General features: G+C 38.3%; 1 protein-coding gene across 1 annotated transcript in view; it reads left to right on the forward strand.

Annotated features, from left to right (window-relative positions):
- Positions 1-23,729, forward strand: part of ankfy1 (ankyrin repeat and FYVE domain containing 1) — a 51,516-nt gene that overhangs the window by 1,346 nt on the left and 26,441 nt on the right. The window contains exons 2-10 of the mRNA NM_001079419.1: positions 8,804-8,996; positions 13,649-13,767; positions 15,361-15,496; positions 17,282-17,405; positions 17,809-17,958; positions 20,541-20,706; positions 21,032-21,236; positions 22,132-22,200; positions 23,337-23,536. Of these exons, the coding sequence (NP_001072887.1) occupies positions 8,804-8,996; positions 13,649-13,767; positions 15,361-15,496; positions 17,282-17,405; positions 17,809-17,958; positions 20,541-20,706; positions 21,032-21,236; positions 22,132-22,200; positions 23,337-23,536 (1,362 nt within the window). The remainder of the gene's footprint in view (positions 1-8,803; positions 8,997-13,648; positions 13,768-15,360; positions 15,497-17,281; positions 17,406-17,808; positions 17,959-20,540; positions 20,707-21,031; positions 21,237-22,131; positions 22,201-23,336; positions 23,537-23,729) is intronic.

A 23,729-nucleotide genomic window follows, 5' to 3' on the forward strand; every position in this document is an offset into this window, starting at 1 on the left:
AAATCGGTTAGTGTACATTATTAAGATAGAATTGCCAATTTAGCTAGAATTACCTAGCTAAAACCTGCTATCATGAATATGCATTTCATGGATTTGTAGCTTAACTGAGTAAAATTGTCTGTATCAGAGTAAATCTATTAAATTGATAAATATTTCATATGTCCAGATTTATTTTCCATGTGGTTGGGACTGATTCTGAACATGGCCTCATTTAATCAAGGCAAAGACAAACAGAGCTACTTAATAGCAGCATCATGGCTACATAATGGCAGAAAATACTCTGCCATAGACAATACTGAGAATTGCGTCTTCTAAAACACACATAGGGGCACATTTATCAAAGTCCAATTGTTTCCGAATACAAAACATTTGTAGTTCTTCTAAGTTTTCAGGCTGTGTGTATTTTCTGTGGTTTTTTTTCGTTAATTTGCGCAACTTTTTCGTACTTTGCGACAAATTTTCCATATTTGCCGCAAGGAGTACGAAAGTTTTGGATTCATTCAAGCTTCGTTATCGTGACTTTCCTTGGGCCAGGTTGGAGCTGCAAAGTGCCATTGACTTCTATGGGAGGCTTCCAAAAACATGCACAGAAGGATCAAAGTTAGAAAGGTTTTCCTGCCGTTTACGATCGGTCGGATATGAAAATTTTGTGACTTTTGGATCGCCAATACGATATTATCGTGACTATTACGATTTTTTCGTAAGCATTTTCAGAAATTATCGTATCTAATCCGAATTTTACCCATTTTGGGATTCAAACTTGTATTTTGATGAATCTGCCCCATAGAGACAATCACCAGTAAATGATCAGCATTGTATTTTTTTGCAGCTGTTACAAGTGTCTTCACCTTTAAAAAGAGCTTTACTTTAATTGTGTTTGTTAACTCTCATAACGTTTTGTTTAGCCATTGCAGTAGAAAAAGGATGTGTGAATGCTGGCATGTTCTCTGAAAATCATTTATTTGCTGTCGCTGTATCTTTGTGATACTTGAGTTAACAATTGCCAGCCACTATTCATTTACTACTTGACTGATTTAAAGGTTAAGTAACATAGAAACAATTTTGTTTATATAATGATTATATCTGTTCTGCATCTGCAAATAAAATATTTCTGTAAGGGCCTTACCGGCTTGGCGGGGACGCCCGCCGCGCCGTCCGTCCAATGCGCCGGTCTCCTCTTAGTGCGCGCGCACTTCCGCATTTTTAAAGGCGCATGCGCGCTGACGTCATGACGTCAGCGCGCAAAGGCGCGAAATTTAAACTATTTAAAGGGCCCTTTGCATCTGACTCATTGCCCGTGATAGGTTTTTACTCCTGGTGCCTGTTTTGTGCTTTATGTGTCCTGTTGCTCCTGTTTTGACCCTGCCTGGCTTTGACGACTCTGATTTCTGTATCCTGATCCGTGCCTGTCCCTGACTACTGTTTCCGCCTCATCCTTCTGTTTGATTATCCGGTTTGACCCATTGCCTGCCTGACGATCCTAGTTATCTGCCCGCCTCGACCCAGCCTGTCTGACCACATATTTGCCTACTCCTATCTGTACCATGACCATTGGCCTTAAGACTTTCTACCGTCGTGCCCCATTGCTAGCCAGAACTCCTGCTCTGCACCTCTCGTATAAGTCCAGGTGGCATCCGAGTAGCTGAGGGCTCCTCCCAAAGCCAAAGGCGGTCACGCTACTGGTGAAGCACGAGCCGAGACCAGGGTGCTTGGCACTTGTTCTGGTATTGGGTGCCGACCGTGACAATTTCTTAGCAGAAATGTCCCTATGTTATATATTTATAAAAAAAAAAAAACTACACAGGTGTGTTAACTAATTATAGGGAAAATAGATTTAACAGAAACCATGATACTGTTGGAGAAATTTCCCAACAGCAGTTTGATTCACAATGTAATGCAACCCCATCCTTAAGTTGGTCATACATGCACCAATATAATCTGTTTTGTAAGATTTTCAAGTGGGGGCACCAAATTATTGTCCCCATAATTTTCCTACCATGGTGATCATTTGTTTAGTCGATTGTACAGGTGAGAAAATTTAGGTTGGGTAAAGATAAAATCTGCGCATGTATTGTGTATCTGATGATATCCTTGGGGGACCTACATTTTCAGGAAGTCACTTTTGTACGATTGGTGTCTGCCAAGTATTTCATGTTCAGAACATCTTCTGATTTGTTAGTTTTAGGGCTTTATCCTACAATTTCAGTCTAAATGTTAGATCCAGATTGTTACATTTAAACATATGATTGATATCCAAACATTCGTTGGAAGAAGACTAAAATCTAAATGTGTATGGCCACCTTTACCTTTTTTCAATGTGGACTGATGGAATCTGGGACCTGAAGCCGCTTTTCTCTTTAGAGAATCTGTGCACCACCCACTTTGGAAAGAAGGGGGCTTCAAGTCAGGTTCCATCACTTCACAATGAAACATAGGGTGGGGTTGCATTGTGTGTGATGTTTGGGGGCTTATAAGAGGTTATAGTTTCCTTTAGTCGCCCATGGATTATTGCGGCTACTGTGAACGCCTACTCTTTCAGAAATGCTTTTTCACCAGCAATAAAGTCATTTGCTGGCGGAAAGGCATATGCGTCATTTCATTGCTGGGGAAAAGACATTTCAGGGAGATTAGTCGCCCGACCGCAGTAGCAGAGATTTAGCCGGGGTGACTAATATCCCTATGGGCTATCAGCCTTAATCTGTGGAATCAGGCATGTTTGTGTAGTAAAAAAAAAAAAAATTTATATTTATATCTGTGAGCTTACATATTGTAGTGTTTATGTATCTTTACATGAAGACCGAATGAGCTCATGTAAAAAAAAAAAAAGGGTGGCTGGGTATATTTTCTCTTCAGATTTTACTCCTACACTAAAGAAGACAGGTTTCTACCACTGCGGTCAATATTATTAACTTGTTGTATGCCAGTGCTAGTTCTTTCAAGGGGCTGTTATTATGACATATAAACCCCAGCTTCCAAAGTGCAGAGCTGCTCAGTGGTGTTGAGGGGGCCACCATCCTTGGCAACTTTACTTTAATTTCAAATGACTGACTAGCAGAAGCATTAGCACAGGGTCAGAATAATGGGTTGGCTTTCAGATGCCTTGGAGTCAATGGGAAAGACCTGTAACTCTTAAGAAATAATTCTAAATCATGTTTTATCATGTTAGCCAGCAAAATAATCATTACTTAAACTATTTTGTTTCATGCTTTTTTTACAGGCAGTTGCCATTTTGTCGAAACTTTTATCTTGGCAAGCATTGCATTATACCCCAGACCTGTCGCTTTAAATCAAATCGGCATAATCTTTCTGTTAAACTTTCAATTTGAATTTGAAAAACACCAGATGAATCAGGTGGTCCAGGTTGTTGCAGCCCTTAGCAGCGGCCTTAGTAAGGGTAGTATACACAAATCCTAAATGAAAAAAGGGCTGCACCTCCAGACCGCTGACAAATAGCATTAATTTAAAATATCAGTCTTTATTGAAACATTGCTAAAACTTTGCTTGACATATTTTGTTTCTCGCACTTACTCACAAAGCTTTGCATTATATCAAAATGTAATGTAAGCTCCAGAATTGGGGACCGGATGCACATGCCCTGACTCAATTTTGTTGACAGTGAAGAGGGAGGGGGTGTGTGAGGAGGGCAGTGACATCTAAGAGCAGAAACGAAAGTAAAAGTATGGGCAGATTGTCACAAAGGCCTGCTTGCAAACCGACTATATATACTATAACCCCTTAGGAACTTGAATATTGCAAAGCAGTTGCTCCATATGTATAAAACTCAGTGGAATGGTTTATTGTTGAGAATGTTATTACAAAATCACACTAAGACATTGCCACATTGTAGTAATCTGCTGCTTTGTATAAGCAAGGAACCAACTATGCAGTTAACATAGGGCAAACTTTGTAAGATAGTGGGCATATTTTCTCATTCTTTGAATATTAAAGAAGAAACCTCATGTTTCTGTTGTCTCTTTTTCATGTTAATCACAAAAGTTTGGGAAATTCAATTGCTTGTTACATTATACATATTTCTTTACTTGGCTGTCTGAGCATGGGGGGTTTTCAGGCATTGACTCATAGGTAGTTTTCTATTTTTAATGGCAGTGGTGCATACTTGAATGCTGGTTAGTGTTTTAAGGAGATATTGTAAAGAAATACTTTCTCAGATGGAAGGTCATTTAGGGTTAACTAAACTGGCAATTATTGCATGCTCCCAGAGCCATCCGAGGAAGTTTAGATTTACTAAACATTATACATAAGCCCTCTTCATGTGTACTTTGCTGCCTTGTTAGTGTCCTGTCTAAATGGCAATAAATATATGTACAATATGTATTTTATTGTGTACAAAGGTTAATGTGCAGTTTGAGTTTCATTTTTAATTGATTAGTCATTTCATATAACCAGTTATTATTAGTCTTCCAACAACTTTTGAGAACAGCTAAATATGTCTGTGTTATGCAGAATGCTATAGCTGTTGACCTTTATTATGCAGTTTAAAGTCCATTACTCCCAGTAATGGGTGGATACTTATTGCTTAGCATTCTGGATAAAGAATCTAGAGTAGCTCAAGTGGAATGTTTGGTCATTGCAAGAAACCAGTGTTAAAACATTTCAAAGGATAGCAATATGTCTGTTTAATTGGGTGGTTCACCTTTATGCACCGTACCTTAATGAAAACATTAGTATGTCCCCAACCTTCCTAATAACCATCAGTTGTTCAGGTAGAGCTTGGTGACATAGAGGCACCCGTGTGCAACAAATATGTGTAAAACAGAAAATATTTACAATAATTGAAGATTATTTCTTTTACATTTAATTACATATAAACATTGTGATAACATATTAACAAATAATGAGCACAACTGTTAATTAACTGCATTACTAATTGCAGGAGCTTGTTCAAGTTGAACTATATCTGTTACTATACTGTCCTACTAGTCTCCCTGTTCATAATGTCACAAACAGTGTACAGGAATGCTGAGCTAGGATTTTGTTATAACAAAAGAGCATTGTTTCCTATTTCCCTCTCACTTAACCTCTTCCAGTCTTGTGTTTTGCAGCTTTTCATTCCTAAAAGTGATTGGTTTAATTATTATTTATTAGCAAGGGCTAAATGGAAATTGCATTCATGCTTGTGGTTTGTGAGTGATTATGATCTAGTTGGATAGTATGTTTCCTACTGAATTAAATTAAACTTGCATTCTGTAATGTTTGTGACAATCTAAACCCTCCCTTTGGAATAAATCAGATAAGAATTCATATGGGTAATTGGTGAGAATATGTATAGTCTAATTTGATCAAATTTACTTTAATCACATCACAGGAACACAATGTTTTGTGGCCTTGAGTCATTACTGATGCTATGCATGAACATTTTATGTTATAATTTTTTGCATCTTTAATAAAAAAAAAAATTAAAAGTTGAAAATGTATCTCATAATACATTTTGCATAATATGTTTAAAATGTATCCCCTGCTATAGAATTTTCATTAGTATGTCTTACTGTATGTAATACTGATATAAAAAAGGCACAATTTTGCAAACAGTTGACTTGAGCCCCAAGTGCTTCTAAAATGAAGATGATTGTATGTCTGTAGCAGCAAATAGCTTGAAATACCTTATGGTCTGTATTTTAGTTATAGTTTGTTATAATATTCCTTTTCTTACTTGTCCAAATTTATGGCTGCAGCAATTAAATGGAGTTGAACCTGAGATACTATGAAAGGTTTTCTGCTAAACACTTGGTTATTAAAGTTTTTAATTAAAGGATATGAACCTCCTATGTGCCAGATTAGGTTAAAGTTCCACTGTATCCTAATTGTATACCCAGAGAAACAACAACATGCTAAAAAGCTGCATTTTAACACGTATGTACATTATAGAATGTATACATCACAAAGTCCCTTGGGAACATGTTTGATTTATTCATTGCTTTTATAGTATAGAGATACATGTGCTTCTGCTGGAAGATGTAGAAACCACACAATTAGTGCACAAATGTTACAATGTGCTATAATAACCATAATCTTTTCCCCCAAATGAGTCTGTTTCCTGCCCCCCCTCTAAAGTTCATGAGACCAACCTTTGCTTCATCTAGCCAAGAAAATGACACATTTAGATAAAAATTACCACCCATTTTGAGTGGAAATACAGACCAATCTGCTTTTCTTTAAACTTGCAAACTCTCTGTAAGGGAATGCTGATGCCAAACTGGAATAATTGGAAGTATATGTTGAGTTTTTTTTTCTTCAGCTTTTTCCAAGATATAGCCAAAAATCCTGCTTAGTAACTGGGACATTGTTCAGTTTGACTCAAGCTTTCATATAAGCAGCACTATAACACTACAAAACCCCCCAAAACTTGCCGTATTATAAATATGCCCATGTCAGTACGCGCACATCCACTCGGAGCACAATTATTCTTTTGAAGAATGGGATTTGTCATGAAACTGATTGTGGACAATTTATTGGCCCTGCAGTTGTGGACTGAAAAAATGCATAAAGAGTTGCATAATTGAGTACTCTTGGTTACATGACCATACTCTGAAAGGTACTAGCCAATAAAGAGCAGATGTTACACCTGTTTATGTCCGTATATAGTGCTACTAATTTTTGGATGTGCATCTACTATTTGTATACATTTAAATATAATGTACTGTGCTTTTATAAAATGTGTGTTTGATTAAGGAGATGTTATGTACTTAAAACAAAAAGTTATTATGGTAGCTGCAAATCAACATTCAGTTGGGCTATAAGACAAACATTGCATAGCAAATTACAATGAGACTATTTAGTGTGTGTGTAGGGGCCCCTGGTGTAGCAACCCCAGTGAGCCTTGGACACCCCTGTCAGACCTTGTGTATAGATTCATTGTCATTTTTTTACTGGACCTTTAACACAGTAACACAAACATTCTAAATCCATCTGTCATCTTTAAGTGCCTATTCTACAGCCAGGATCCATCATCTTTTTAATGCTTGTGCTGAGCTTTTTTTAAAACATAATATATATATATATATATATATATATATATATATATATATATATATATATATATATATATATATATATATATATATATATATACAGGTCCTTCTCAAAAAATTAGCATATTGTGATAAAGTTCATTATTTTCTGTAATGTACTGATAAACATTAGACTTTCATATATTTTAGATTCATTACACACAACTGAAGTAGTTCAAGCCTTTTATTGTTTTAATATTGATGATTGTGGCATACAGCTCATGAAAACCCAAAATTCCTATCTCAAAAAATTAGCATATTTCATCCGACCAATAAAGAAAAGTGTTTTTAATACAAAAAAAATCAACCTTCAAATAATTATGTTCAGTTATGCGCTCAATACTTGGCCGGGAATCCTTTTGCAGAAATGACTGCTTCAGTGCGGCGTGGCATGGAGGCAATCAGCCTGTGGCACTGCTCAGGTGTTATGGAGGCCCAGGATGCTTCGATAGCGGCCTTAAGCTCATCCAGAGTGTTGGGTCTTGTGTCTCTCAACTTTCTCTTCACAATATCCCACAGATTCTCTATGGGGTTCAGGTCAGGAGAGTTGGCAGGCCAATTGAGCACAGTAATACCAGGGTCAGTAAACCATTTACAAGTGGTTTTGGCACTGTGAGCAGGTGCCAGGTCGTGCTGAAAAATGAAATCTTCATCTCCATAAAGCTTTTCAGCAGATGGAAGCATGAAGTGCTCCAAAATCTCCTGATAGCTAGCTGCATTGACCCTGCCCTTGATAAAACACAGTGGACCAACACCAGCAGCTGACATGGCACCCCAGACCATCACTGACTGTGGGTACTTGACACTGGACTTCAGGCATTTTGGCATTTCCTTCTCCCCAGTCTTCCTCCAGACTCTGGCACCTTGATTTCCGAATGGCATGCAAAATTTGCTTTCAGCCGAAAAAAGTAATTTGGACCACTGAGCAACAGTCCAGTGCTGCTTCTCTGTAGCCCAGGTCAGGTGCTTCTGCCGCTGTTTCTGGTTCAAAAGTGGCTTGACCTGGGGAATGCGGCACCTGTAGCCCATTTCCTGCACACGCCATTTCAGTCCACTGCTTCCGCAGGTCCCCCAAGGTCTGGAATCGCTCCTTCTCCACAATCTTCCTCAGGGCCCGGTCACCTCTTCTCGTTGTGCAGCGTTTTCTGCCACTTTTTCCTTCCCATAGACTTCCCACTGAGGTGCCTTGATACAGCACTCTGGGAACAGCCTATTCGTTCAGAAATTTCTTTCTGTGTCTTGCCCTCTTGCTTGAGGGTGTCAATCATGGCCTTCTGGACAGCAGTCAGGTCGGCAGTCTTACACATGATTGCGGTTTTGAGTAATGAACCAGGCTGGGAGTTTTTAAAAGCCTCAGGAATCTTTTGCAGGTGTTTAGAGTTAATTGGTTGATTCAGATGATTAGGTTAATATCTCGTTTAGAGAACCTTTTCATGATATGCTAATTTTTTGAGATAGGAATTTTGGGTTTTCATGAGCTGTATGCCACAATCATCAATATTAAAACAATAAAAGGCTTGAACTACTTCAGTTGTGTGTAATGAATCTAAAATATATGAAAATCTAATGTTTATCATTATCACAATATGCTAATTTTTTGAGAAGGACCTGTGTGTATATATATATATATATATATATATATATATATATATATATATATATATATATATATATATATATATATAATCTTTGGTTGGTTACTATACATTTTGCTTCCCCTTGATTAGGAGTTCTTATTTGCATTTCTTTATATGTATTTTTGTTCTATGTTGCAGAGGAGGTGGGAAAGCTGCAGAAGCATCTAGCGCTTCTCCGTCAGGAGTATGTCAAGTTGCAGCAAAAGCTGGCAGAGACTGAGAAAAAATGCACTCTCCTAGCAGCCCAGGCTAACAAAGAAGCCTCCAGCGACTCTTTCATCAGCCGCCTCCTCTCTATCGTGGCACAACTCTTTCAGCAGGAGCAGTATAGGTAGGGTGGTAGTTACTGTGTTTTGTATTGAAAAGCACTATATCCTTGTTGTTATATGACTAATATCAGCATTTCCTCTTACTGTTAACTGTATTTTAAAGTAACAGTTATAAACCCTAAAAAAAGGGGCATATATATATATAATATATATTTCTATTCTAAGCACTTCGATTTGATAGGTACATTAACTGACAATGTTCAGTGGTTTTTAAATGTAATTGCTTTTGACAGCAGTATTTGGTTATCCCTTTTTGTTCTCTGCACTCTTTACTTATTTACTGTACTTCTGACCCTTGAAACATTGTAGCAAAATTCAGTTCTCCTCCAGGTTTATTATCAGCTGCTGCTGCAACATTGTTTCAAGAGCCAAACCAGTAATGCAAACAATATAAACAGACTTGTTTATCCATTGCAATTGTCACCTGCACTGCTTTTATTTTGGAATCCCTACGTGCCACAAACGTGGCCATTTACGAAAGGCAGTGTAAAAGTACAGATAAATAGGTGCAAATCCCCATTTTTTTGCACTTTGCTCGCTGCTTTCCCCCATACTTGAATTTCCGCAGGTCTCTCTTGACTTTCTGCTTGAGGTCTATGTAAATTACCCCAATAGTCTGGTATGCTTATGCGTGATGGATATCAAGTTTTCAAAAGACCCCTGATATTTATATTTATGTTGTTTTTTTCTCTGTAAGCAAGAACATGTGGAAGACGAGTCTGTAAATTGAAAGTTTTGAGTTCATTTGTGAAGATCGAGTTTGGTTGTATGGTGCAGAGATACAGTGAGAAACATAAGTATTTGAACATCCTGCGATTTTGCAAGTTCTCCCTCTTAGAAATCATGGAGGGGTCTGAAATTCACATTGTAGGTGCATTCCCACTGTGAGAGACAGCATTTAAAAAAAAAAAAAAAAAAAATCAGGAAATCACATTGTATGATTTTTAAGAATTTATTTCTATTGCACTGCTGCACATAAGTATTTGAACACCTGGAAATCAGCCAGAATTCTGGCTCTCAAAGACCTGTTACTCTGCCTTTAAAAAGTCCACCTCTACTCCATTCATTAATCTAATTTAGTAGCACCTGTCTAAGCTCTTTAAAGGCACCTGTCCACCCCACAGTCAGTCAGACTCCAACTACTACCATGGGCAAGACCAAGAGCTGTCAAAAGACACCAGAGACAAAACTGTGGACCTCTACAAGGGTGGAAAGGGCTACGGGGCAATTGCCAAGCAGCTTGGTGAAAATAGATCAACTGGTGGAGCAATTGTTAGAAAATGGAAGAGGCTAAAGATGACTGTCAGTCTCCCTAGGAATGGGGCTCCATGCAAGATCTCACCTCGTGGGGTATCACTGATGATAAGAAAGGTGAGGAATCAGCCCAGAACTACAAGGGAGGAGCTGGTCAATGACATGGAGAGAGCTGGGACCACAGTTTCAAAGGTCACTGTCGGTAGAACATTACGCTGTCATGGTTTCAAATCATGCATTTCATGGAAGGTTTCTCTGCTCAAGTCATCACATGTCTAGGCCTGTCTGAAGTTTGCCAGTGACCATCTGGATGATCCAGAGAAGGCATGGGAGAAAGTAGAACTTTTTGGTCTAAACTTCACTCGCCGTGTTTGGAGGAAAAATAAGGATGAGTTGCATCCCAAGAACACCATCCCTACTGTGAAGCATGGGGGTGGTAAGATCATGCTTTGGGGGTGCTTTTCTGTGAAGGGGACAGGACGACTGCACTGTATTAAGGAGAGGATGAATGGGGCCATGTATTGTGAGATTTTGAGCAACAACCTCCTTCCCTCAGTCAGAGCATTGAAGATGGGTCATGGCTGGGTCTTCCAACATGACAATGACCTGAAGCACACAGCCAGGATAACCAAGGAGTGGCTCCGTAAGAGGCATATCAAGGTTCTGGAGTGGCCTAGCCAGTCTCCAGGCCTAAATTCAATAGAAAATCTTTGGAGGGAGCTGAAGCTCCATGTTGCTCAGCGACAGCCCCGAAACCTGACAGATCTAGAGGAGATCTGTGTGGAGGAGTGGGCCAAAATCCCTGTTGCAGTGTGTGCAAACCTGGTCAAGAACTACAGGAAACGTTTGACCTCTGTAATTGCAAACAAAGGCTTCTGTACCAAATATTAACACTGATTTTCTCAGGTGTTCAAATACTTATGTGCAGCAGTGCAATACAAATACATTCTTTAAAAATCATACAATGTGATTTCCTGAATTTTTTTTAAATGCTGTCTCTCACAGTGGGAATGCACCTACAATGTGAATTTCAGACCCCTCCATGATTTCTAAGTGGGATAACTAGGGTGTTCAAATACTTATGTTCCTCACTGTAGATATTTAGCATTGACAATTCTTCAAAATGTGTTCTTTACAGAAATACAGGTATGGGATCCCTTATCTGGAAACCCGTTATTCTCTAGTTAGCTGTATCACACATAAGTGGTGGGAGTGTCCTAATTCTCATTCTCTAGAATCACCCAAGGATGTAAATATTTCAGGCTTTAGCCAATTACAGTCTTGTTCTTACACAAGGAAAAATGTACTACAATTTCCTGACAGGCATGCTAAGCCACTGGCTACCGGTCTGCAAGTTGGGGATTGACTTTCATTCTACATCCCATGTGCTGAGTTCCACTGGCTCGCCTAAATAGCCTGAGAAAGCAGCTTGTGGAAAGGGAATGGTTGTGTGGTGCTTGCAAGGCTTTTTGGTAATTTTATTCAAAGAGACACAAAAGACATTTTGAAAATGCCAGTGATTTGACTGGAGAATGTGGTTGGGATGGAGGTCTGGTGTTGTCTGTACTAGGTCAGAAAACAGCAGAGGGAGTTTTTCCACCTATTGTTGTGGTTTTTTTAGGATACATAAAATACAGGTAATTTACAGGTTTTGTTATTTTGTATTCTGCTATTTTTCCTATTTTCTATAAATTGTTTTTGGTTTTAAATTACATATGCAATGAAAGAGATGATTACCAGTATATCTTACAAGTTGAGAATTTGAAGATGGTAAATCCCAGAGTTTTGTAGTTATGCTGAAAGAGGGCAGATTGTAGAAGCAACAGTAGCTTGAACCCCAACAGCTTTCATTAAATTCCTTACATGTTCTTCTCTCTCTCCATGGATGCCATTCAGTGAACAAGAGGTATGATGCATCCAAAAAAATAAGAAAGGAGATGGATAAGCTTAATGAATCAAAAAGGCTGTACTTCCATTCTCTGCAAGCATTCCTAAAGGATTTTAGGATGAATGTCTTATGCATCGCTTAACAAGGCTGCTCAGTTCTTTCTGTTTCCAGTGTTTCTTTCATCCATTTGATCTCATTTGGCAGTTAGCCAGTGTAGCTCATAGCAGGAGTGTTTTATGCATAAATGTTTGCTATCTCAGTCTTCTGGGAATAATAACATGCACACCAGGGATTTCCAGGCATTTGCAGTTATAGGATATAGAACCATTTTTTTATGCAACAAATAGTGGTTTATTTCCTTGTTTTTAAAAAACAATTCATTTTGGTGATTAGATACTATAGCTCTGTGTTTTCACATATCTTATACCCATAATTTAACCATGTCAGCAGGCCTTTATGTCAGTAGCAAATTTGGCTTTACTGACTAAGCTGGCCATACACCAAACAATCCAATTATGATTTATACAAAAATCTAAAGGTTGATAAAGGTGAATTTAACCATTAATAATTGTGCAGACTGTTAATATTAGGGTGCACTAAACTAATATTAGTGTATACAGTAACACATGGATCCCCAACCTTTTATACCTGTGAGCCACATTCAAATGGAGTGTTGGGGAGCAACACAAGGATGGAAAAAGTTCTTGGGGGTGCGAATAAGAGCTATAATTGACTATTTGGTAGCCTCTATGTGGACTGACAGCCTATAGAAGGCTCTGTTTGGCTTTACACTGGGTTTTATGCAACCAAAACTTGCCTCCAAGCCAGAAATTCAAAAATAAGCACCTACTTTGAGGCCACTGGGAGCAACATCCAAGGGGTTGGGGAGCAACATGTTGGTCACAAACCACTGGTTGGTGATCACTGCAGTAAAACATTCCATTAGCTTAGCTATACCATTTTGTAGTATGGACTGTACTGATTGAAACTGAATGGAGTGAAACATGACACCAGTTTTCCTGATGCCTTTCTCTTGCTTACTCACTATCTGTGCATGAGTTGATATTCCAGTTAGTTCCTGTTTTCATTTTCGGAAACTGTTATTTTGTCACAGGATGTAACTGTAAAGCAGATTCTCCATTTCCCAATCTCAAATACAGGAAATGTGCTGTAACCTACATCTCTGCATCAAGATGTATAGGTACTCCCATTAGTGGCAAAAAAGTGGCTTTTTAAAAAGAGTGCTGCAGACAACAGCATTATTATTATTATTGTTATTATATGATTTGTGAACTCTCACTTTCTGGGCATAGTGCTCCAAAATAACTTTATCTAGGAATCCCCAGGCCCATATGTGAAATATGAGATCCAAACCTCTACAGTAACAGATAACAACACAACACTGTTTAAACCTGTGAAATAAAAGTAAATAATATTATAACATGATTTGTAAAAGGCATACATTTTACATTTTTGACAGCTGTAATGTCAAATGATTTTTATCTTTATTAGTGATCTGATGATAAAAGTTGGAGACAAACACATAAATGCCCATAAATTTGTTCTTGCTGCAAGAAGTGAGGTTTGGAGTCCAGCCAATTTGGCTTCAACTAAAGAACTTGACCTGTCAGGTGAGTGGAGATTCCATCATGTTCTTTATGGAAACAGAGCTAACACGCACCACATATTCATCAAAGTAATGTTTCTATAATCCGCTTGAGCTCACTGGCACAACTGGTTCCAAACAGCTTTTGACTGGGTTGAAATCTGCCTGCTAATAGCGGCAAGGGGCAGCACTGTCATGTTTGATTGCATTTTTTCTGCCGGAGAAATGTGAAGAATATGTCATATGCACCATGAGCCTAGTAGAATTCTAATATCATCAGATTTCCATGGACTTCATTCATATGGTCTGGCTATGCAGTAATACTGGCTAGGGGTGACAAATTATCTATCAGTTATGATTGGCACACGTATTCAGGTAAATCCCCGGGGAATGTTCCTTAACCAAATAACAGAACAATCCCCAACAAGAGCCATATATTAAAGTTTTGCAGGACAAGGAAAGGCAAAGTCACTTGGGGGTGCCAAAATGTAGGCACCCCCAAGTGACTTTAATTGCTTACAATGTACCCCGGGCTGGTGCCCCTGTTAGGAGAAAGCAGCACCAGCCGGAGTACCTGGAGCGATGCGCTTCCTCCTTCCTGCTTTGTTTAGCTGTGACTGTGCGATAGGCGCATGCGCAGTAGAGTGAAAAGCCAACTTCTCTGTTAAAGTTCAGCTTTTCACTCTACTGCGCATGCACGCGCTCGCGAAGCAGGAAGCGGTGCAGGTACCCCGGGCTGGTGCTGTTCTCTCCCAATAGGGGCACCAGCCCGGGGGAAAAGGTAGACAATTAAAGTCACTTGGGGGTGCCTAACATTTTGGCACCCCCAAGTGACTTTGCCTTTCCATGTCCTTTAAACAAAAGATACAAATGAATAGATATATATACATATAGCAAAGCAACTGTAACAAGGAAAATAACTGAAAATACTACAAAAAAATTAATATTATAAAAAAAAAATTAACTGTTATTAATATTAAGAGCAATGCTTGTAGTTTGTTTCTTAAATACAGCTTTGGTAAAAAAAAATGTTCCAAAACAAATTGAGGACTGAATACACCCCTTTTTAATATGAGATCAATGAATAGGGAATAGGTACATTTTACCTATTGTTTTAATTAAGAAATGTGTATGGTTTCTATTACTTCTGGTACTAAACTAGAATAGGGAGCCAATTTCCTTTTAGTACTTCCTGTCATTCCTGATACCGAAGTACTTTAGAGAAGATTAATAAAACAAATTACCAGTCCACTGAGAGGCTCTTGATCATGCACTGTTCAAAGTCTGCTGCTTAGAGAAGGCAGGGGTTAGTTAGGTAGACAGAGAAAGCTCAGGTAAAATAGCCAAACTTTTAAATTAGTACTTTATAATGGCAAGAAATCAGGAAAATGTGGATTTTTTGAATTAAAACAATAGGCACAATATAATTTCACAACAAATCATAATAAAATGTATTATGTATATAATTTTGAACAAAGGTTTTCTTAGGTATATACTGTCCCTTTAAGAAATACACTGTTCTTTTATTGCCTGGAAAAGTATCTGTATAGGAGGCACTGACTGATGTGCCTACATATCTCACTTCTACACAGGCATAGCTTGTCTTTTTTACCCCTAGACTCTAATCCTGAGGTAACTATGGCTATGCTTCGTTGGGTCTACACAGATGAGCTGGATTTAAGGGAAGATGATATATTCTTAACTGAGTTGATGAAGCTAGCTAATCGTTTCCAACTTCAACTACTTAGGGAAAGGTAAGTGCATTCAGCTAAAGCTGACTAAGTGCCTAAGAGTAAAATTTACTTCTGTATAGATGAAATCTGCCCCCCCTCCATCCCCAGTTAATATAATTGCTAACCTTAGACCAGCCCAGTGTATTATTTCTGCTGCACAGTAGTGCCAGTGAACCCACCTATCATTTTTGCTGACAGTAATGTATTCATCTAAAATCTTTAGCCCTTAAAGTTAAGTTAACTATGGGAATGAGACACCAAATAGAATTTTCAGTTTAGGCAATATAATGGTAAACCAATAGAAGAGAAAACTGTTTGTTTTTTTTAAACATCATATCAAACTAGGCATCCTTTTTAGTATATTTGTATCAAACCTCTTATTTTAAAGAAGAACTACACCCCCTCCCTACTATAAAAGCCCCCTTAACTGGCCTGCCTCGACCCCCCTCACCTCTCCCTTATTGTGTAGTCTCTAACTTTAAAAACTGTCCCTATCACTAACCCCAACCTAAAAGAGCAGAGTAGCGCAGCTGTGTACCTGGGCGACATCTCCCCTGCAAGTGAACATTCTTCTGGTCTCTCCGCCGATATGGACCCTGCTTGTGCATGCGCAGTTGGGGCTAGCAGGAAATCAGCTTCAACTGCACATGCACAAGCAGGGTCCGTGTCGGCGTTGAGACACGAGCAATGTTCGCTTTTATAGCCGGGGAGGGTGGTGTTCTTCTTTAAAGGAGAAGGTGAAAAAGGAGAAACGTAAAAACTAAGTAATCTTCATCAGAAAGTTCTATGTAAATAAAACCATAAACACCCACAGAAAAAGCTGTCTTCTATCAAAAGAAACACAGGATTTCTTGTCTTATTTGTGTACACAAGTTTTTCGGCATCAGACTTCCTGCTCTCAGAAAATTCCTTCAGGGCACGGCACAAGTCTGCTTAGTTTGCTCCTCTCTCCCCCTCCCATTATCTCTCGCTCCCCCTCCCAACTGTGCTGTGTAATCTGAGCTACCAGCAGCTGGAGCTGCAGCAGGGAAGCTACCGAGACCAAGTTAAATTGTCAGCTGCTACTTTAAACAAACAGAGGGAGCTTCAAGAGCTGTTTACTCAGGTCTCAGGTATGCTAAAGCATTCTACAGATTAAATATAGCTTTCTATCTTGCACTATTATGACTAATCTATTGGCAATAAAATGCCAAAATGCCTTCCCTTCTGCTTTTAAAGAGGCAATATTTTTGTTCAACATATTCTTCAAATATAGTTTCATATTGAGTTTCTGTGGCAGCCCAATCAGTGTTTAAATTGAGCTTGTCTGCCAGGACCAGTAACTTAAACTGTAGAGATGATTGCACAAACAGGGTTTCTGACTGAAATAGGAAATGAAAATATTCAAGTTCCCTTTTAGGTATGCTTAGTGTTTAGACTATATCTATATTTGCAGTGAATGAGGTTCTTGAAAAACTAGAAGTGCATAGAATATAAATAGCACTCTACATCATACTAAAAGTTAATTTAAAGGTGAACAACCCATTTGATGCTAGATGAACACCATCTTTGTAGTGAACAACCCATTTGATGCTAGATGAACACCATCTTTGTAGTGCAGGGAACTGATCAGGCTGCCTAAAGCAATCTGCAGTAATTTCTAGTTCACTGATGATAAGATAAGATGTAAGAGCGATAGTTATACATATGCAATATGTAATAATTTTCTTTGTAGTAACTGCAAAAATTACAATATATTTTTTGTACATTTTGTGAGCTGAGCATTTATAAAACCACTGTATACATTCTGTTTTCCTTGTGTGCCAGGTGTGAAAAGGGAGTTATGTCTCTGGTGAATGTGAGGAACTGCATACGTTTTTATCAGACTGCTGAGGAGCTAAATGCCAATGCTTTGTTAAACTACTGTGCTGAGATTATTGCAAGTCACTGGGTAAGAAAACACCCATTGTGTAATCAGTAAAACTGTGCATTTAACTATGGTGAACGTCTGCACAAAGAAAATTTGCAGTCTTCCATTACGGTCTTAAGCAGAAGGTCACAAACTGGCAAGAATAAGTAACTTTACAAAACTTTTGTGGGGCTATGCCTAGTAACATCCTTAATATTTTAGGCATTCCATAATAACTTTGCTTAAGTTTTATCTGGGACTGTAACAACATGCTGTCTATTTTCTTCTTACTAGAAAGGTATGTTTCTGGAATTTGTCAGTTTGAGGTTAGATTTCTGTAAATTTTATAAACATAATTTTAATTATAAAAAATATATGAGGCCAAAGTGAAATATTGAATTCTTATGACCACAAAATTCTATTTTTTTCTTTTCATACCCACCAGGATGACCTAAGAAAAGAGGACTTCAGCTCAATGAGTGCTCAGCTACTATATAAAATGATTAAATCAAAGACACAGTTCCCTTTGCACAAAGCAATAAAGTTGGAAAGAGAAGATGTAGTTTTCTTGTACCTAATAGAAATGGATTCTCAGGTAAGTTATATAGTATTTTGATTTCCTGCCATCATAGCACACACACAGTTTGTATTTAGTTACTTTAGCTTCCTTATATCAAGGTCGGATGTAAATAATCTATTACTACTGTACTTTAATAAGATTTTGTTTTTATAGTTACATTTCTAAAGTCCCTGTTCATTTATCTGTCCCTCCCTGCTGTACTGCTGCTATTATTTTAATAATCTCAGCTGTTACCTGATTATCTCCGCACAAAAACTTTGCTTTGTATGATTAATGAAGATGTAATTCTAAGAAACTTTCCAATATACATGGCACATTTTCAGTGGGTTTTAAATTTTATTTAGAAATGTATTTGCCATCAAAAGCACTGTCTGACTGTTTATATTCTATGCACTTCTAGTTTTGGCTCCTGAAGCAGTATAGCAGAAGCCAGGTGATGAACAGACTTGGAGGAGAACTGACTTCTGCTACATTGTTTTGAGAGTTATTCCGTAGCCATATCAACGCATTTTGATCCCCACAGGATCGTCGTCAGGATAATGACAGGAAGTGAGGCACGCGTTTAAATACCAATACTAACCAATCGGTGCATATCACCAATTATTCTCATAAATAAATACATACATTGCTGTATATGTGACATATTTTAAAACAAATGAACCTACAGAATTTCATTTGGTGCCTTTAGCTCATAAAAAATAACTTTTAATTTCAACAGTTTAAAAATAGGAGATAGTCACTCTTTCATAAAATAGGATCCATAATTACTAAGAAAAATCAATGATTCATTAAAAACAATTCATTATGAGTGCGGAATTTATATTCAAATTATTCTCGTTAGAAAATTGCCCCAATGTTCCCAACAAATTGTCTCATATTCTGGCCAATTTTCTATTAATTTCAATCATTTTAAATAAATTCATTCCACCACTCAAGGATGCCTGTATATTAATTTATAAGTTTGTGGCTGCTCACAATGTAGGGGAAGACCAATTCTTTTAGGTCAATAAGCGCAATCAACAGTAAGTCACAGGTTGGGGGTCAATCAGGTGTTAAGGTGTTAAGTCATGATAGCCCCTGAGGAAGTCACATGCTTGTGACGAAACGCGTTGGGCGGACCTTAGTAACGGGCGCCTGTAGTGTTGCTTGGATGACGTCAAACTAAGCGCGCTTTGGCTTGCTCGAGGGGGAACGACGCGGTGATACAGTGCTGGGGGAGCGGGGAGTAAAGAGGTGGCATGATGCGGCTAGTAAATGCCGACTAAGGGATTGGCGTGATTGAGATGCCACGTGGATGCGAGTTTGTTCAGTATAGAACTAGCATCGCCATTACCCAGCAGCAAAGAATTGTGCCTTAAATCGTTAACACCAATCTGAGTTGGGTACACAGCCTGGGGGTGGGAGAAAGCTGTAGGGCAGCGAATTGGGGGATAGGGACCAGGCTGTGTAGGTAATTCTGGTACCTCTAATTTTGCATAACTACTAACTTCCTTAACACCTGATTGACCCCCAACCTGTGACTTACTGTTGATTGCGCTTATTGACCTAAAAGAATTGGTCTTCCCCTACATTGTGAGCAGCCACAAACTTATAAATTAATATACAGGCATCCTTGAGTGGTGGAATGAATTTATTTAAAATGGTTGAAATTAATAGAAAATTGGCCAGAATATGAGACAATTTGTTGGGAACATTGGGGCAATTTTCTAACGAGAATAATTTGAATATAAATTCCGCACTCATAATGAATTGTTTTTAATGAATCATTGATTTTTCTTAGTAATTATGGATCCTATTTTATGAAAGAGTGACTATCTCCTATTTTTAAACTGTTGAAATTAAAAGTTATTTTTTATGAGCTAAAGGCACCAAATGAAATTCTGTAGGTTCATTTGAATAGAGGTAGTAAATACCAGGTGTACAGCAGTAACGAAATTGAAGCCGGATCTTTGTTTATTGATATTTAAAAACAACTTTGCAAGCTATACCAAATAAATAGAACACCCCCCACTATATATACATAAAAAACCCTGTGACTAATATCTAAAATATGAGCATTCTGATGTGTTCAATTTAGCAGTAGCAGAATGACCATTGCTTCTGTCATGAGAGAGTTTAACACAATGTAATAAAGTGCATTTACCATTTTCTTGTGAAGTATTATCAATGGTATAATTATTAGATTATGTTTTAAAATATGGTTTGGGCAAAGCTCATATTAAAGTGTCACTAACACAAAAATAAAAATGTAGAAAAGAATGTAAATCGCCGGTGGGATGGCATACGTGGCGCAGCGTTTTGCCGAAATCGACTAAGTTGTCTTGAGAGGAAACTTCTGCGATTTCGGCAATGTGTATGCCATCCCACTGGCGATTTACACTCTAGCCGGTGGGATGGCATTTCGGGGAGGTTAGTTGCCCGCGACAAGGGAGATTTGTTGTGCGGCGACTAATCTCCCCGTCTGCCACGGCCATTAAGTAGTTTTGCTTTTTTCCAGGGGACTTTTCAAGTGATTTTATTATATTTGTGGGGGAAGGTGGGCAAGGGTATACTTGATCTTATAAATTTGGAACAAAGAAGTTAAACTTTAATTTCAGTTGCCTGGAAAACTAAATGAACTGGACCAAAATGGAGACCTTTCCTTGGATTTAGCTCTTTCCCGGAGACTGGAAAGCATAGCAACTACATTGGTTAATAACAAAGCTGATGTTGACATGATGGACAAAAAGGGTTGCAGTTTATTACATAAAGCCATTTGTAGAGGTGAGTATTATGTGTTCTGAGACAGAAGAAGAGAAACCTTTACATATGAACTATGAAAACAGTTTGCCATACAATAAGTCTTTAACGCAGTGGTGAAATATTTGAATCACATAACATGTAGAATAGATTTTTTCTTACTGATAGTTGTGTTGTAAATACGTTCAAGCATTTACTCAGTTGGTAAATAAATTGTTTAAATTGATAGCCAAACTGTTGGAAGTTTGGCTATGAATGGCTATAGTGAAAAATGGTAATAATGGGAATATATTTGAGGAGATAGTGGAGAAGGTGGAGCTAAAGCATGTTTTTGTTCTATTTTTTGAAGACGATAAATTTGCTGCAAACTTTCTAATAAAAAATGGTGCTCTTGTAAATGCTGCCACTGTTGGAGAGCAACAGACTCCTCTGCATTTGGTAGCTTCTTGCACAGTAAAGGACCGGTCTGTGGAAGTGATGTCCGATATAGCACAAATTGCTGAAGCACTTTTAAAAGCAGGAGCAAATCCTAACATGCAAGACAGCAAAGGAAGGCAAGTATGCATTATGTATCAGTATCTGAAGATATTGTCTGAATCTGGCTGGCATGGTGTGAATTTACATAATTACCATTCTGTTATTTATATTGCACCAACACATTTACACAGTGCTATACAGTGATTGCTCATCATTCACATCAGTCCTTACACTGACACACCCTTAGGGTCGATTTTATCAGGAGTGGACAAACCTTTCTGTATGTTTTTGGAGTGTGGAAATAAACTGGAGTGCGTGGATAAAAGCCACGCAGAACATACCAACACCTTGCAGATAGTGACTGAGCCACTGTGCTGTCCAGTACTTTTTAAGTTGAAAAGCCGGGAACTACAGATGCTGTAAATACAAATATTATGATACTTAAATATTTAGATTTGTTAATATATACTACATTCTGCATAAAAGAGAACTATCCTTCAGTAGATTGCCACAGTAGACAGGTCACAGTATTACCCAAAGAAGTCTATTGTAGGAGAATGCTGTGAGACCAAAGTGCTGTGTTTAGAGACAATATAAAGGGTAACCCAACTCCCCAGGCAAATTATAACTTTTAGTACCAGTGCAGTTTTCCCCTGCACGCAACCTTACTGTTCCTCTGTTGTGGTTGAAGAACTGGTTAGCTGCATCATTTCTTCAGCTGTCAAAGGGAATAGATATGTTTGTCATATTGAGGGTGATATGGTTGAAGGGGAGAGGGGGGAACTGTGCACTGGTCCTAAAAGTAAAAACAATAACTGGGGGATTAAGTTCCCATTTAATCTACAACGAAATGATATGTACAAGCAGATTTTAACCAACAGTATTTACCAGACTACTACAGAAAGCTGCTTGGTATGATGGTATGATGCGATAAAGAATATAATGACTAATGCTTTTACTTGCCACCAGCAGGAGTCCTCTGCACGCTGCTGTTCTTGCTAGGAATGAGTATGTCTTCAACCAACTCCTTCTGTGCAAACAGTAAGTCACTGCTTTCATTTTACTGCTATAAACACTACAGTTTTTTTTACTTACTGCCAGCTGACTCCTATTGGCTGTGTTTCCTGTCAGTCTGACTTTGCTTCTTGTGCTTGCAAATCTAACATAACCAGGGTTGGACTGGGGGGGTGAAGAGCCCACCAGGGCTCCCGCCCCAGCTGCCCTGCAGGTGTCCCCTAACCCCTCTCGCAGGGCCCCACACCCGACGTCCTACCCCAAGTGCATAAATTTAAGGCGTCACAAGAGGAGCGGTCAGGCAGGGGGAGCGCTGCAAGAGTCAGGTCTGGGCCGCCGGGACCCACCGGGATTTTTCACGGTGTCCTGGTGGCCCAGTCCGACCCTGAACATAACATTTGTGATATGGTGAGTTGGTTTGCCTATGCCTTTGAAAGGAAGAAATTAACCAGTAACTTTTCAATTTATGCTGGTTAGAGTGCAGAAGCAACCAAAGAATTGGTCCAATAAGGAAAAAGTAAGGGCAAAGCCTGGACTTGATAATGTAAGCATATAGGAGGTTCTCGTTTTGTCAGGTTTAAAATAGGCCACTCCCATCCTTTCAGAAAACTGATCAGAGAGATTTAGCAGGTATAAAAAGTAGCTTTTACCAACTGTAAGCTTTTCTAACATGCTGAGAGCATTGTTGGTGGTTTAAGATTTGGACATTGAAGGTGAACAACCCCTTTAAATTTTACTTAATTTTCAGTTTTATTCTTTGTAGAAAAGTTTAATAAAATTGTAAAATTCCCTTCTTTCTTACACAAAGCAGCAGTTCTTCCCTGCTTTATGGCTCAGATTCTAGCTATGTTTATAAAATAGTGCTATGATCACAAATGTCCAAGTTCCTATCTGAAACCAGTTGGTTACATTTATTGCAGAAATACCTTTTTTTTTTATAGGGGTTAACGAGTGACCAATAAATGCTACCTGCTGATTGGTTGCTATAAGTAATTATGTATATTGTGTACATGAGGTAGACATCTTTGTTAAAAAAAAAACAAAAAAAACTCTGACCTCACTGATGAATACAAAATATATCTCTTCATAAATATGAAAATAAAATATATTAAATCAGTGTTATGAATGGATAATATGCATCAATTGACAATTGATATTTTTAGATTAGATCTAGAGCTGAAGGATCATGAGGGAAGCACAGCTCTGTGGCTTGCTGTTCAGTATATCACAGTGTCTTCTGACCAGTCTGTAAATCCTTTTGATGATGTCCCTGTTGTAAATGGCACCTCATTTGATGAAAACAGCTTTGCTGCCAGACTTATTAAACAGGGCAGCAACACAGATGCACCAGACACTGTAACAGGTAAACACAAGAGGTTTGTATTCATGTCTGAGCTTATGATTTTAACAATAAGCAGATATGATTTAATACATTTTAAGGAATCTGTGCGTATTATTAAGGAATAAAATTTGTTTTCCTGCCTTCCAAAAGTTTACACTGGCGCTATAAGGATTTTTTTTAGCTTCCAAAATTCATGACTGTTTAAGGTGTATGG

This window comes from Xenopus tropicalis, chromosome 2 (genome assembly GCF_000004195.4).
Source record: "Xenopus tropicalis strain Nigerian chromosome 2, UCB_Xtro_10.0, whole genome shotgun sequence".
Lineage (NCBI taxonomy): Eukaryota > Metazoa > Chordata > Amphibia > Anura > Pipidae > Xenopus > Xenopus tropicalis.